We start from the raw sequence: 16,881 nt of genomic DNA, 5'->3' as shown, positions 1-16,881 counted from the left end.
CATGCCAATTACACATCAGCATCTGGTGAGTATTTCCACCTTCTTTCCAAGCAGGAGGCGTATGACAGAGGATTTTATAACAAGTGATATATTTAAAAATAAAAAGGGTTTCATGTAACTAGGAGCTCATTATTGATCCTGAGCAATGAGGAGTAAGACGTAAACTTTGAGAACAAGGTAGAAGCAGTGATAACTAGGGGAGGAAAGTCTAGCCAAAAAACAAAGGACACATCAGGCTAAGTCCATCATGGACATAAAGGCTATCCCTGTTGTAGCTCAAAGAACATGCCTAAAAAGAAAAGGCACACAGGGCTAGAACACCAGTGGAAAGAGACCACCTGCCACAAACACAAATTCATAAATTAACTACCTACCTGGCCCTTGGAGCAGCTGTGACAAAGGACCATCTGATCCTCATGGCATTGTCTCACAGGACCCCTTACTTCACCATTAGGAATAAGAAGTCACCTAAACTACCTTCTCCTTCACCTATACAGCTAACACAACCCTGCTGAGAAAACCTGCTAGGGCACTGAGCCATCCTTCATTTGATTCCACATTTCACAAAGAGGTGAATGTCAGATATTTTAAACAGTGTGCAAAAGTTTGAGAGCAAAACTAATTTAAATCAAAGCAAATTTGCTTTGAGAAATCAGTTTGGGGGGCATTATAAACCACTGAAAGGTGCATTCTAAAATGAAATGGACTGCACCATCTTATTAAATCCCCTGGGGATAAATACGAAGTTAGCAGTTATGGGCTTTTTAACTTGACATTAATTGGCTGTAGGTTCTTTGACCTTTAATTAATTAAAATAGCCAAATGAACTTTCTATTTGCAAGAGAAGCTTGAAATCATGCAAACTGGGAGAGCAATACGAACAAGCTGCTATTTATCTCATTAACAAATAAATATTATAAAACCAGATATTAAAATCTGCAAGCACTATTTCCGACTGATTTTGATCTTATTATTTCTTTAAAACCTATAACTTTTCCTAACTTTTCTCACTCTAAAGGAAAAATAAATCAGGAAAGGAAGGAAATACTTCCATTTAGGTAAATTAGTCAGACATAAGTAATTTTCAAATGTCTGTGACCTAGTTCGTCCCTCTATTTAAAAAGGCTTCTTTAGTCAAGAATAATTCCAGGCCAAAATTCTAGAGGTTTTATGAGGCACAAGAATTTTATAAGAAGGTCTGATTGGATCAGCTAAGAAGAGATGAAGTTAAAATAATATACATGAGTAGAATTACATTTTACAAATTAACAAAAAGCAATTTTTCCTTGTTTTGCTTTGGTCGGCTTTTTTAATTTAGCTGGTGAACAATTAAAAATATTCTGTCAAAACCAAGGTAAATTATTGAAAAATCTCCTTGGATTTTTCAGTTAAGCATAGACTCAAACAAAAAATCTTTTTCTTTATAGGAACTATGTCACTATATAGAGCAAAGTCTCAGGAATATGAGGGATGGGCAGTTATATGTTTATCCTCCCCTTCAAAGACAGATGTTTCAGTGCAACAATTTGGCAATCTCTAAAATATCTTTCACCTCTAACATTCTGTGATTCTACCCTGTGATTATCATACTTTATCATGCATTCTTAGTTCCATCCCAAGGAGAGGACACTCTAGTCAGGTTCTGGTCACCAAATACTTCTATCATCCCCTGAGGAAATAGAGGACCATTTCCATGAAAGAACTCCTGGGGTCCCTCCCCTTTTCTAGCTGTAGTAATATGTTTTCCCCACCATGTCCAGTGCACTACAGCCAAAACAGAACTAATAGCAGTGCCCATCATATTAATTGTTCATTTTTTAAATTTGTATTATAGTTGACTCCATTTTATATTCCTATCATTTTTTTTCCTTTTTTAAACTTTTTTTAACTCATGTCTGATGTTCATCATTTTCAGTGTTATACATAGTTTTTGGAACTAGGATAAGATATTAAAATTTTATTGTGATTATCATGTTCAAGGCACTAAGCTTTACATAAACAACATCATCCAGAACTTATAACATTATATAACTTTATAACCCTACGAGATAGGTATTGTCACCCCCCCCCCTTTTTTTTTCAGAATAAGGGAATTGAAGCTTAGGAAAGGCTAGAGGAAAGGTTACTCAGTGTCTTGGATTGGGCTTCCCTCCTCTCTCTCTGTCTACTTGTGAGCTCTCTCTGTCAAATAAATAAATAAAATCTTTGCAAAAAAAAAAAATAAATAAATAAAAGACCAAAGGTTGGAGTGTGTTTTCCATGATTTACATGAGCCCTATCACATTTGGGAAAATTGATAGGGAACTTTCACCTAGCAATTTGCTAATTAGAATGAGGTGTTTTAGAGATTATCTTGCTTACTGTTGACATTACCTTAAGCCATGGTCACCATATGCTGAATGCTTAGACCTTGAGGGTGGCCTCACTAACACGGCATGATGAATGCATAGCAGATTTGGAATCAGAGTGACTTAGGAGTCTGACTCAGTCATTTGACTACCATCTAAGCCTGGCCAAATTATTGATCCTCTCCAAATCAGTTTCCTCCTCTAGAATATGATAACAATATACTGCTTCTGGATTTGGTATAAAAATCAAATGAGAGTGGGCGCCTGGGTGGCTCAGTGGGTAAGCCGCTGCCTTCGGCTCAGGTCATGATCTCAGGGTCCTGGGATCGAGTCCCGCATCGGGCTCTCTGCTCGGCAGGGAGCCTGCTTCCCTCTCTCTCTCTCTCTGCCTGCCTCTCCATCTACTTGTGATTTCTCTCTGTCAAATACATAAATAAAAATCTTTGAAAAAAAAATCAAATGAGAAAATGGACATATGGGCCTAAAACCTTCCTTAGGACATAGAAGTGTTTTAGCTCTGTGAATGAAATCATTTGTCCCTTTCTCAGAACCTTAGAAACTCCTTATCATCCTATCACAAAATTCTGTCTTCTATTTCTCACTGTGACCTATCTTGAGTAAAATCAGGCATATGCCTAAAATTTCAAATGGTATTTTCAAATTTCCTTTCTAAGTAACTTTAGTGAATTCTTCATTCTCCAACTCAATGTTTACATATTTTATTGTTTGCATTGTAGTAACAGAGTAAGGACAAAGGTTTGTGTGAAAGCAAGGAGCAAATAGCTATATAATAATCTTAAATTATTTCTGTTACATATTTAAACTGGTTCAGACCATACATTATACATAACCTCTAAATTATACAGATGAGAGATGGTTTTGCCAGAACATCTGTTGACACGAAATTGGCAAAGAATGATATGTGAGTAAGAAAATAGAGAACAATTAAGTAAGTGCTATTATAAGTATTCACTTGAAATTGTTAGGCATACTCCGTTTAGCTTATGGCTAAGTCAAAATACTAATGTACTTTTTAAAAAAAGAAGCATGAAAGTAGTTCACAGTATCTTACAATATAGTATCTTTAGGAAGCGGTAAGTTATATCTCACTCATTCCATTATACAGGAAAAATTTTTATGTGTTGTAATAAACGTAATTTTAATACCTTAATAATTTAAAATTCTTGCTTTTAGCAGCAAAGCAGAGAAGGAAGCAGATATGTAGGATTCCATACCAGGGGACTGGGGCATTTCATTCCACATATGAATGAAATCATATGGTATTTGTCTTTCTCTGACCGAATTATTTCACTTAGCATAATTATTTCACTTAGCATAATGCTCCATCCATGTCATTACAAATGGCAAGATTTCATTCTTTTTTATGGCTAGTATTCCTGTGTGTGTGTGTTTGTGTGTGTGTGTGTATGTGTATATATATATATGTATACATACACACATACACACACAAACACACACGTGTGTGTATGTATGTATGTATGTATATACATACATATACCACATCTTTATCCAGAGATCAGTCAATAGACATGGGCTGCTTTCATAATTTGGCTATTGTAAACATAGCAGGGTCCATGTATCCCTTTGAACTGGTGTTTTTGTGTTTGGGGGGTAAATACCTAGTAGTGGAATTGAAGAATGGTAGGGAAATTCTAATTTTTTAACTTTTTGAGGAACCTCCATACTGCTTTCCACAATGGCTCCACCAGTTTGCATTTCCCACTAATAGTACAAGAAGGTTTCCTTGCCAATACTTTTTGTTTCTTTTTTTTTTTTTTAAAGATTTGATTTATTTATTTGACAGAGAGAGAGAGATCACAAGTAGGCAGAGAGGCAGGCAGAGGAGGGAAGCAGACTCCCCACTCAGCAGAGAGCCTGATGCGGGGCTCGATCCCAGGACCCTGAGATCATGACCCGAGCTGAAGACAGAGGCTTAACCCACTGAGCCACCCAGGCACCCCGTTTCTTTTGTTTTTGATTTTTAGCCATTCTGATGAGTGTGAGGTGGTATCATCGTAGTTTTGATTTGCATTTCCCTGATGATGAGTGATGTTGAGCATTTTTCATGTGTCTGTTGGCCATCTGGATGTTCTTTTTTGGAGAAATGTCTGTTTGTATCTTCTGCCCATTTTTAATTTTTTAATTGGATTATTTGGTTTTTTGGGTATTGGGTTGTATCAGTTCTTTGCATCTATGTTCATCAGGAATATTGGCCTGTAGTTATTTGTATCTGTGGTATTGGTTGTTATTTCTCTTCTCTAATTTGTGATATTATTTATTTGGGCCCTTTCTCTGTTCTTCTGAGTAGAGTCTGGGTAGAAGTTTATAAATTTTATTAATTTTTTTCTAAGAACGAGCTCCTGGTTTCATTGATATGTTCTTTTTTTTTAATATCTATGTCATTTATTTCTGTACTAATCTATATTATTTCCTTCCTTCTGCTGGCTTTAGGCTTTATTTGTTTTTTTATTTTTTCTATCTTCTTTAGGTATATGGTTAGGTTGGTTATTTGAGATTTTTCTTGCTTCTTAAGGTAGACCTGTATTGCTATATATTTCCCTCTTATGACTACTTTTGCTACATTCCAAAGGCTTGGACTGCTGTGTTTTCATTTTCATTTGCTTTCATGTACTTTTTGATTTCTTCTTTGATTTTTTGTTGACCTATTCATTGACTAGTAGCTCTTGCTTCAGTGAGGGATAAATGGGGCTCAGACAGAGCTCTGGATGCTTCAGGTAATAAAGTCAAGTTTTGTTCAATGAAGAACCTCTTAGTGTGGCTTTAAATCAGATTATGGATCCTTTTTGGAGTGGACTGAAATGCTTTATGACTTTTTTTTTTTTTTTGATGAAAACTGGAGTAAAGATGCAAGTGTATACTTTGCCTAGCAACTTTAGTCTGCTGGAAACTAACTGTAAATGCAGAAATAAGAAAAATGCTTAGGAAATCAGAACAGCTACCCAGAATCGAGTATTAGAGCTATTGAACATTCTTTAAGAAAGGGTTTCATGGGGCACCTGGGTGGCTCAGTGGGTTAAGCCTCTGCCTTCGGCTCAGGTCATGGTCTCAGGGTCCTGGGATGGAGCCCTGCATCTGGCTCTCTGCTCAGCAGGGAGCCTGCTTCCCTCTTTCTCTCTGCCTGCCTCTCTGCCTACTTGTGATCTCTCTCTCTTTATAAAGAAAAAAAAAGAAAGAAAGAAAGGGTTTCATGCTCTCATTTGGAATCACTTTATTTTACATATGGGTCTACAGACTTTGTCATCTGGATTCCAAAAATATAGCAGATAAGTGAGCCTACAGAAACTGACCACAAGAAAAGATGCTAAGAACTTAATGGAAGAATTAGATGGAAAAAGTGCAAATCAACACAAAAACTAAATATATATACATATTAGGTTGGAGGCAAAAGGCTGAGTGCACCACCATAGCCTCTGAACCTTCACAGCACTAAATCCATTTTACTGATGTTCAGTAAAAACTGAATAGAATAAAGTTGAAAGTAAAAATTGTGCTGTTGAGTTAATTAATCAACTCATTAATCAAGTATACATTCACTGGGTATGCACTATGTGTCAGACCCTTTGCTAGTTGCTAGGATAATCAATTTACATCCATCCCTCAGTTACAAGATGTTTCAGGAAGAAAAGAGCTATCTGAGAAAAGTTTTTTGTTCTCTAAAGTGGTAAACAATGTATAAAAATATAGTCTAAAATAAGTTTTCTGGAAGATGGTTTAGTCAAATCCCATTACTGAATGACTTAGAAATAAGTCAAACAATTTTAGGCATCAACTCATTCTTTGCACTTAGGTCCAGCCCAAAGACCTTCTTATTGTTAGGGAAACACTCCAGAATTGTTCTTACTTCTGGGTCTTTGCTCTCAATGTTAGGCCTGTCTTTCCCAGATCATTTCATTTTTACAATTTGCATTTCTTTTATGTCTCTGCTCAAATATTACCTTATCAGAGAGGCTTTTCCAGACTATTCTTATAAATTTGGCAACAACACACCTCCACCTCCTGAGGCCCAGACTTTCTCATCTTCTTTGCCATACATTACTTTCTCCACAGCATCTGTCATATTATATTGCTATATTGTATGTGTGTTTATTTTATTTATTTTTAAAAGATTTTATTTATTTGAGAGAGAGAGAGAGAGAGGGAGAGAGAGAAAGAGAGAGTAAGAGCAAGGGGAGGGGCAGAGGGAGAAGCAGACTCCTTGCTGAGCAGGGAGCCCAATATGGGAATCAATCCCAGGATTCCAGGATCATGACCTAAGCCAAAAGCAGATGCTACCCAATTGAGCCACCCAGGTGTCCTTTGTATACTTGTTTATTGTTGTCTACTCTCACTGAACTTAAGAAATATGAGAGCAGGGACTTTGTCTGCCTCATTCACTGAAGACTGGTCAGTGCCTGCAACTTGTAAAATTTGCTGAATGACTAAACAAATGAATCTATGCTTCTGAATTGGAACTTCAGGTAGTTGAGCCTAAAGCTGAAGTACAATTCTAGAACTCAAAAAGTAACTAAAATTGAGAAAAATGAGTTTTTTAGACCAGGCCAGCTTCTCTGGAACAGCAGTCATAGCAAAAAGGATGGTGACTCCAAACATGGAAAGAGAGAAAAGGCCAGCCAAGAAGACACCAGAAATAGAAATAGTCTAACGTTTGACAAAGACTTCAAGCCAAGTCAAGCTACCAGAATTATTTACTATGACTTTCTGACAATATTCTAATTGGGAGGCTATTAAGAATGATAATAATGTGGTTTATGAAGGGAAGGTCTTGAATTGATGTGGGGCTTGATCCCAGGACCCTGGGATCATGACCTGAGCTGAAAGCAGAGGCTTCAACCCACTGAGCCACCCAGGCGCTCCTTTGGTCTTTATATTTTAAGTTAGCGGGATGAACATAGTTTCTTCCTTTTTGTGTGTAGACTTTAAATTTAGACAACTAAAAGCTGTTTTACCATTAGGAATGTTACTGTCAGGTAGTACAGCTCTAGATCTACAGATTTCTTATCAAGAGAGTTTAAATACTATTACAAAAAGTGGCCAAATCTGATATATTCCATTGGCTGACCCAACTGCCTGTATTTCCTTCTGATTTCCCACCCCAGTGGCATTGGGTAGGCAGCTCAAATAGTATAGTTGGCCCTGGCCTTATTGTTCATTGTTTTCCTCTAAAGCTGCCTTCCCTCTAATTATGCAAGATGGCTTCACTCTAATGTTATGCCCAGTTAACTGTTTGCAGCAGGCTTCATATCTTCCTGATCTGGGAACAGGTATTATATAGAGAGCTTTCCTAGTTCTGCACCTGTGAGGAGGAGACCAAGGTGCCAGCTATGGCATTTCAGCCCTTCACCACCCTGCAGTCCACTCCACACGAGGTGGACTGAGGGACTGCTTTTCACTATGAACGCCGGGGGTGGGCGGGTATATATTCCTGGTTGGGCTGACTATTCACTGACCAACCTAGTCCTCCCATCCCCCTCACACCTTTGTGTTTGGGAAACTAGGAGTGGCAACCAATGAGTGAAAGTGATACGAAAACCACCTTTTCCTCCCTTCTAGTGGATTTTGTCACCAATGGCTCTGTGCATCACTGGTATCAGTGTTCAACCTTAATACTCTTGTTGTGTCTGTGGACAACAAAAGCAGCGGGCTTTGAAATCTAAAATCTTTGCTTGAATCACTTCCTCAGCACTTAACTAACTTTGTGACTGTGAGAAGTCACTTCAACTATATAAATCATGCATCCGGTCTGAAGGGGGAATAATGATCTTTTAAGTTAATGCCTATGATGCCAGAGTGTGCACGTCTGTGAGGAGATAGATATAAGATCCCGCAATTAGCTGCCCAGTCATTTTCACTTACTTTAGGAGATTACATATGTTTATAACTAGTATTTGACTGATCAAGAAAACACTGACTAAAAATTCTGCGCTGAAACACGATTTTTGCCTGCTGCTGAAAAACCACAACCAGCAATAAAATGTTTTCCCCAGCTTTAATTTGGCTCACCAACTCCTTTAGTTACCTTATAAAAGATAAAACAGGTCAAAATATCATCTGGGAAACACAGATAAGAAACACAAAATTAGTAAACGGGCCCTCAAAGAATGTCACACATGTGATGAATACTAACATGAATCTCCATATAAAACTTTTTTGCAATTATTTTTAAATTTTGTCTTTGATTTATTTACTTTAATTGATATATTCCCTCTGTTAAAGAAAGTTGAAGAAAGCCCAATGATACATAAAAGCTCCCATGTTGCTCAGTTCTTAGAGCTCAATTTCTTTAAATTACATCTTCTTGGCCTTCAACTGCATCTCTTAATGCCTGCAAGGGATTTTGGCTTTGTGGAATAAATCCTCAAAAAACTAAGTGGTGATGCAACATGGGGGCTTAAGTGGGTACGAGAAGAATAAATGAAACAAGATGGGATTGGGAGGGAGACAAACCATAAGTGACTCTTAATCTCACAAAACAAACTGAGGGTTGCTGGGGGGAGGGGGTTTGGGAGAAGGGGGTAGGATTATGGACATTGGGGAGGGTATGTGCTTTGGTGAGTGCTGTGAAGTGTGTAAACCTGGTGATTCACAGACCTGTACCCCTGGGGATAAAAATATATGTTTATAAAAAATAAAAAATTTAAAAAAAAACTAAGTTTATAGGAGAGCATTCAGATTTAAGGTTTGAAAAAAATCATTTTGGAAATAGTCAAATTTTCATGTTAAATTATATTCATAGGTCAACTCCATTTAATTTTATTAAATCTATTAATCTGTATAATTTTAAGTGGATGTTATGCTCTCTTTTCATTTTCAAATTTGCTAAAAAATTGTTTTGTTTGCCAAAGTGAGTAGAATTATTCTTATCCTCTTGCAGAAATGGCTACTTCATTGCTATATAAATATGTATGGATACACAGAGCAGTATTTATATTACACAAAAAATGCAAACAACCTAAATGTACAAGAGTAAGATGAAATCACTAAATAAATTGTAGGGCACCAATTTGATGCAGTATTCTGCACTCATTAACAAATTTGGTTTTGGGAGGTTAGTGTGACAGGAAAAAGCTCATAATATACTACTAAAAGACAAAGGCGGAATGCCTGGGTGGCTCAGTTGGTTAAGCATCCATCTTCAGCTCAGGTCATGATCTCAGGGTCCTGAAATCAAGCCCTGCATCAGGCTTCCTGCTCGATGGGGAGTCTGCATCTCCCTCTCCCTGTGTTGCTGCCCCTGCTTGTATCTTTCTCTTTCTCTCTCTGTTTCTCAAATAAACAAACAAAACATTTAAAAGACAGATAAATAAATAAATGGGCAAAATTTGAAACTGTATTTTTAGAAATAATTGGTATAGTTCTAACTTTTGCTTTATGGCTCTAATTTCACTTGCCTATACCTATATAGATCTGCATATATTTAGATAGTTATTGGTAAAAATGGGAAAGAATTCCATCATAATATTAACTTATCCTGAGAGGTGGATTTTTTAGTGATTTTGAGTTTTTAATTAGAAAAAGTAACATGTTATTTTAAAAATAATTACTGACGGATGCCTGGGTGACTCAGTTGGTTAAGCGACTGCCTTCGGCTCAGGTCATGATCCTGGAGTCCTCGGATGGAGTCCCAAGTCAGGATCCCAGCTCTATGGGAGTCTGCTTCTCCCTCTGACCAGCCCCTTCATGCTCTCTCTCACTCCGTCTCTCTCTCTCTCTCTCAAGTAAATAAATAAAATCTTTAGAAAAAAGATAATTACTGATGCATGGAATTATAAATTACTTTGCTATTGTATAAAAAGTTTTGAAATAGTTAAAAATAAAAGTACCATTTTTCAATAATCAGACATTCCTGACAGTAGATTATCTATGTTCTTAGGGTTCTTGGCCTGGAGGAGACCATTAGATGGTACCTCTCCAGGTCGTTGTGATTCCTTCCCATCTCCATGACCAAAGTACTCTGCACATCACAGAGGGTTTGCTTGGGCAAAATGCATATGTTTTTCTGAATTTGGTATTAGAACATTGATTTGGCTTATTATGATTAGATTTTTTAAATATTATCACACCACTTTTGACATGTTACAGATAAAGAGTAAAGCAAAGTATCATTTATATCAGTTTTGAATACTTTATTGATAGTAATAATAGACTATCTCAGTTTTAAAAAGACTAATGTTGAATAAAATCATTCTAGCAATGAAGAGTTTAATGAAAAGAGTATCCTCTAAGAATACTTCTGGGTGGTCTAGCTTCTAGCACAAAAGCATATTTTGAAAAGATGGAAGTAATGGATGAATATATAATGTTGTTCTCATAGATACCCCCAAAACCTGGTTCGTAAAAAATATATATAAAAGATAAGAAATATTACTGCTTATCTTAAGTATATAAAATATCATCTAGAAATAAATTTCCCTCTTCACCATATATAGGCATAATGTTAGTATCTACCATCTGCTTCAATATCTTTTATGTGTGTGTTTGTTTCTAGAATGTCAAATCAATATGTAACATGACAACTCAAACCTGCATACTCAGGTCTAATTCAATAATTTAGATCAACATATTTTAGTTGATTTAGAGTTTAGTTCACAGGTACATTATTTAGCTTCTAAGGCCTAAGAGAACAGGATAGGCTTGTTGGTTTTGTTTTGTTTTCTTTTGTTTTCTTGTCAAGTATTTTAAGTTTTAAAAGGCAATCAAAAGTCACAAAGCAGAAAGTTCAAGTTCAAGTTTAGTTGGGGATTTTTTTTTTCAAAGAGATAGAAAAACTTCCAACTTTAAAGCACTGAACACACAAGAAATTATTTTAAAATGGATTTCAAATCCATATTTTAACCATTAAGTAAGTAGAATGAACACATGAAATAAGTAAGATGGATAAAGAAGATAAAATCAAAAGGGAAGGAAGAGCCAGCTAGAATCTTCAACTGGGGAGAAGAAGTGAAAAAGAAGAAGCAGGGAGAAAGGCTGGAGGAGACTGAAGGCAAATAAAATGAGAAAAAGAACTTTAAGTAAATGAGATAGATGATATAATTATCAGTAATATATAATATATACATATATAAGGGGCACCTGGGTGGCTCAGTCAGTTAGGCATCTGATTCTTGATTTTGGCTCAGGTCATGGTCTCAGGACCCTGAGATCAGCCCCGCACCAGGCTTCATGCTCTGGGGCGGGGGGGGGGGGGGGTCCTACTTGAGATTTTCTCCCTCTGCTCCTCCCCCACTAATATGCACCTGTGTACTCGCACTCTCCTCCCTCTGCCGCCGCTCATGCTCTCTCTATCTCTCAAATAAATAAATCTTTAAAAATATATATACGTATATATTATGACTGTTGATAACTATATCAACACCTAATATTTATGCCACTTTTTTAAAATGCTTATTAAGTCCTCTCATATATTACCTCTTTTATAATCCTCATCACAACTCTAGGAGTTAGATCATTGTCTCCACTCCAATAAATGAAGGGAACAGTTCAGAAAATACGAATCATCTGACATCACTGCCAATAACAACCACCATATTAATAATAGCAATAGTAGCAGCAGCCATAATAGAGGAGCAGCAACTAATAATTGTCGGGCACCTAATATGTGCCAGTCACTGTGCCAAGAGCATAAAAGTATGTCACCCTCAAAACAGTGCTCTGAGATAATTATTATTTTTTAAAAGATTTTATTTATTTATTTGACAGAGAGAGAGAGATCACAAGTAGGCAGAGAGGCAGGCAGAGAGAAAGAGAGAGGGAATGAGATAATTATTATTATCCCTACTTTACATGTGATGCATCTGAGGTTTGAAAACTTTAATAACATGCCCAATTCTGAATAGAGGCAAAATCGGAGGGGGAGACAAACAATGAAAAACTGTGGACTGTGAGAGAAAAACTGAGTGTTTTGGAGGGGGTCGTGGAGGGTTGGGTGAGCCTGGTGGTGGGTATGTGGAAGGCACTTACTGCATGGAACACTGGGTGTGCTGCATAGACAATAAATTTTGGATCACTGAAAAAATTAAGTTAAATTAAATTAAATTTAATTTAATTTAAAAAAGAAGAAGAAGAAGAAGCAGATCCAGAATTCCAGCTGAAGCAATCTGACTCCCAAGTCTTAAATGCCTTTTCTCTAAGTCCCAGAACTGGCACTTCAATCCATACCTTCCTACTCCATACCTTATGTTCCTTCCATTAGGAGAGAAAGAGAAAGGCTCACACCTTACATCACTCCCCACCCCTTCACGCAATAGGATTCTGGGTCCCACTAGTTACTCTGTCACTGATAAACTGGCCAAATTCTTCTTCCCCTGCCCAACCCATGTCCAGGCTTTGTGATGCCAGAATTTAATGAAAATTGCCATTGCCAATGCCATTGCCATTGTTAACACTGTTGCTTCAGTACTTAGGCATGGAAATCCACAAACAGACCTGTCTTCCATCTTTGAGTGCCCTTGGGCCCCACATATTTCCCAGTTCAGTTGAGCAATCAAAGGAAGTAGTTCAAGTAGACAGAGTAGTGATATAAAAAGATTTAGATACCTGAATTTCAAAAACTTGTTATTGGTCAGATGAACTTAAATTTGAGATTCAAAAGTCCTCCTCCTCTATTTTTACACAATAAGAAGAATCACATATATGCACAGATAAGGCATACAATCAATCATGGGGTAATCTCTGAATAAAAGGTATATCTATTTATATTGCCAAAAAAAGATTGAAACCTTAAACCTGAACGGGCAAGGCTTCCAGGTGTCAGCCATGCTACTTTAAAAAAGAAAAAGATCTTATTGTGGGCCCAGATATACTATGGAAAGGGGGGGAAAGAGTACCTAATATGGAATCAAGCAATCTATATCCTCAATCTACGATATACCATTAATTTTATCTGTGAAAATGGGCAAGTCATCTCTCTTCAGTTTTCCTATGTGTAAAAGAAGTGTTAACTAAATCTTTTACAAATCTAACCTTTAGTGTTTCTGCCTAGTTGAAGTGAGTACTCAGATACCATAGTCTGTGTGGCGAGGACGGCAGGGAGAGAAAGAATATGAGAATAAGAATTTAAATGAGAATGAGAAAGAAAAGAATTTAAATGAGAATGAGAAAGAAAAGAAGGAGAAGGAAGAAAAGAAGTCCATAGCATGGACTTTAAAATTCTTTAAAATTTAGAATTCATAGCATGGTAAATACTTTATAAGATGACCCTGTTTTAAGAGTTTCACTATCAGAAGTAGGGGTTTTGTTTGTTTTTTAATGAAAACCCAAATTGGAGATTTACTTTATTGTGATATCCTCTTTTGAAGAACGATCACTATCTCATGGGAATCTAAGACTCAAAGATTGAAAAATCTTGGATTTTGAAGAGCAAAGACACATGCAAAAAGTAACAATGATTGTTTCAACATACATTCTTATATAGTTACACTTAAAGAGTGTCCTTCTTTTGACAATTGGTGATCTATGTCCCTGAGAAGTGAAAGGAGATGTATTTTATGTACTAGATAATAGTTCCTTTAATATAGGCAGAATAAACTTTTCATGTAACTTCCTTTTTCTAGCTGACACTTTTTGCTGATTTATTGCAAGCTAAAGGATAAATATATGTATATGTTTACACAATCTGGAAAGCATCTCTCTAGTTGTAAAATGGTAAAGACACTACTTTCCATCATTTTCTCTCATGTATAAAAGACTAGTTTTACTCTTGAGTGCAAAAGGAAGGTATCTTTTAAAACTTCTCAAAACCATTCTCTAACCGGATAATGTGGGTTTTTTTTAAACTGTGTATTTCAGGCCCTGCTTGACACTCAGAATCTTTTGCGTGCACAAATCACAAATTTTACATTCAACCTGGGATTTTCAGGAAAATTTTACCATACAGGTAAGAAAACGGAAGTTAATTATTCTCATAAGGCCTCTCTGACTACTCTATTTAAAAATTGTGCCTCCTTCTCTTCATACCTTCTTACATTCCATGTCTCTCTCCATTTTTATTTTCTTCATATTATTCAATTCCACTTAATATATCATTTTTTAACATTTACAAAATGTGGATGGTTTGAAAGTTTATTCACCATGCTCTAATGGCCTAACAGCTTTCCTTTTCTACTGAACTGTAATTTACATAGATAAATGTGCATAAGTATTAAATGTAGTGCTCAGTGAATTTTCACAAAGCAGCATGCCCATCAAGAGAGAGAATGGTACCAAATCCCACCCCCCACAAACCGCCTTGTGCTTCCTCACAGCCACTAGCTTCCCTCAAAGAAATCCACTACCCTGACTTCTAATAGCACAAACTAGTTCTCATGGCTTTGAGATGTGTGTAAAAGGATAATACAGGAAGGACTCTTCTGTAGCCCCCTTGTTTCACTCAACATTATGCTGGTTTTACAGATATTACTGTATTTCTTCCATTTTCATGACTGTGTTGCATTCCATTGTTGGGAGTATACCAAAATTTCTTTATTCTGCTCCTTTCCAATGTAGATGGTTGAGTTTTTTTCTAGTCTTCAGCTTTTTTCTTTTTTTTTAATAATCATGTTAAGAACATTTTTGTACCATCCTTCAGAGAACATAACTACTCTTTTCTGTTGACTGTCAACTAGATGTAAAATTTTTGGTTATATAACACACTTATGGCCAACTTTAGTAGGAAAATGACAGTTTTTCAAAAATGGTTCTATCAATTTACATTCTCAACAGTATATGAGTTTTCCTGTTATTCTACATTCCCACTAATATTTGATATTATTTGTCTTTTTAATTTTAGCCTTTTTGGTGACCTTGTAGAGATATGTTATGTTTAAGGAACTTTTCTCTATGAGCAGTAAAACTGAACATGTTTCATATATTTATGGGCTATTTGGATATCTTCTTTTGTGAACTATCTGAGATTTTTTTCTATAGCATTGTATGCTTTTACTTATCGATTTGTGGAAATTATTTATATATTCTTTCTTCTTTTTTTTCCTTTACATGTTCTTAATGAGCCTTTTGTCAATTATATGTGTTCCAAATACTTTCTTCTATTGTATGGGTTGTTTTTTCACACTTCTAATAGTGTTTTTTGGTGACCAAAAATACTTCACGTAGTCCAGTTCATCTTTTTGTTCCTTTAGTGGTCAACTTTTTGTATCTTTTCGGAGACATCTTTGCATACTATAAGATCATAAAAATATGTTCCTACTTTCTTAAAACTTATAAATCTGAAATCCACCCGGAATGGATTTTTGTGTATGTGTGAGACAGAGGTCAAGATACCCTCTTTTTCCACAAAGTTCTCTAACTGACACCAAGTACTGAAGTGACCTTCCTTTTCCCATTGCACCATAGTGTCATAGCTGTCATATATAACCATATATGAGGACTCTAGACTCTCCTGCTCATTGGATCCATGCCACATCACACTCTTATTTACAGGAACTTTATAACTAATATTAGTATCTACCGGTGTAAATTCTCCAATTGTGTTCATCTTCTTCAAGATTGCCTTAGAAATTCTTGGCCCTTTGCATTTTCATATAAATTTTACAACCAGTTTACCAGTATCCACAAAGAAATCTGCTAGAATTTTGATTAAGATTGCATTAAATCTATTGACTTGAGGGAGAAATGCCATCCTAAATACTGAGTCTTCCAATCCTTGAACACATTTAGGTCATTTTTAATTATACATAATAAAACTTTACTGGTTTTATATTTATTCTTTGGAGGGGCTCTTTGATGCAGTAGCAGATGGTGTCTTGTTTTTATTTCATTTTCCATTTCTTTGTTGATGATATGTGAAAATACAACTGATTTTGTGTACTGATCTTGCATCTAACAACTCTGCTATGTTCACTTACTATTTCTATCATTTGTAGACACTTTTTGGATTTCCTACCTATACATCGTGTCATTTTTGGATTTTAAAAATTGTCCCTCCTCCTTTCTGAGCCTTACAAATTGTTTTTTCCTTACCTATTGCACTGACTTATATCTCCAGTACAAAAGTAAATAGAAGTGGTGATGATAACACTCCTGTCTTATTACTGACCTCAGGGGAAATCTCTCAGTAGATTTTTTCCCATTCTCAAGGGGAATCCTTTCAAGAGACTATTTTGTAAACACCCTTTAAAAAAAAAAAAAAAAGACTTTATTTATTTATTTGAGAGAGAGAGAACATGAGCAGGGGGAAGGGGCAGAGTGAGAGGAGATGCAGGGAGCCCAACTCGGGCTTGATCTCAGGACCTGGAGATCACGAACTGAGCCAAACGCAGACACTTCACCACCGAGCCACCTAGGTGCCCCTAGACCCTCTTTGTTCACTTAAAGAAGCTCCCTTCTATTCCTAGATGGTTAAGAGTTTTATCATAAATGGGTGTTGAATGCACTTTGTCTTTATTTTTCTGTTGTCTCTCTTCCCTTACTAAAATGAACACTCCATGAAGGCTTCACTACTGTAACACCAGCAACTAGGACAGTGGCTACTGAAAATGAATTAATGAACAAATGAGCG

General features: G+C 36.3%; 1 protein-coding gene across 4 annotated transcripts in view; it reads left to right on the top strand.

The window, feature by feature from the left end:
- LOC309862951 (bifunctional heparan sulfate N-deacetylase/N-sulfotransferase 3) overlaps window positions 1-16,881 on the top strand; it is a 177,887-nt gene that overhangs the window by 41,089 nt on the left and 119,917 nt on the right. For all 4 annotated transcript variants that reach the window (XM_082727397.1, XM_082727394.1, XM_082727395.1 and 1 more), the window contains exon 3: window positions 14,175-14,262. In XM_082727397.1, the coding sequence (XP_082583523.1) occupies window positions 14,175-14,262 (88 nt within the window). The remainder of the gene's footprint in view (window positions 1-14,174; window positions 14,263-16,881) is intronic.

Source organism: Mustela nivalis (assembly GCF_964662115.1).
Source record: "Mustela nivalis genome assembly, chromosome: 4".
In the NCBI taxonomy this organism is placed as follows: Eukaryota; Metazoa; Chordata; class Mammalia; order Carnivora; family Mustelidae; genus Mustela; species Mustela nivalis.
Note: the sequence above shows the minus strand (reverse complement) of the source record. Positions and strands in the feature narration are given on the sequence as shown.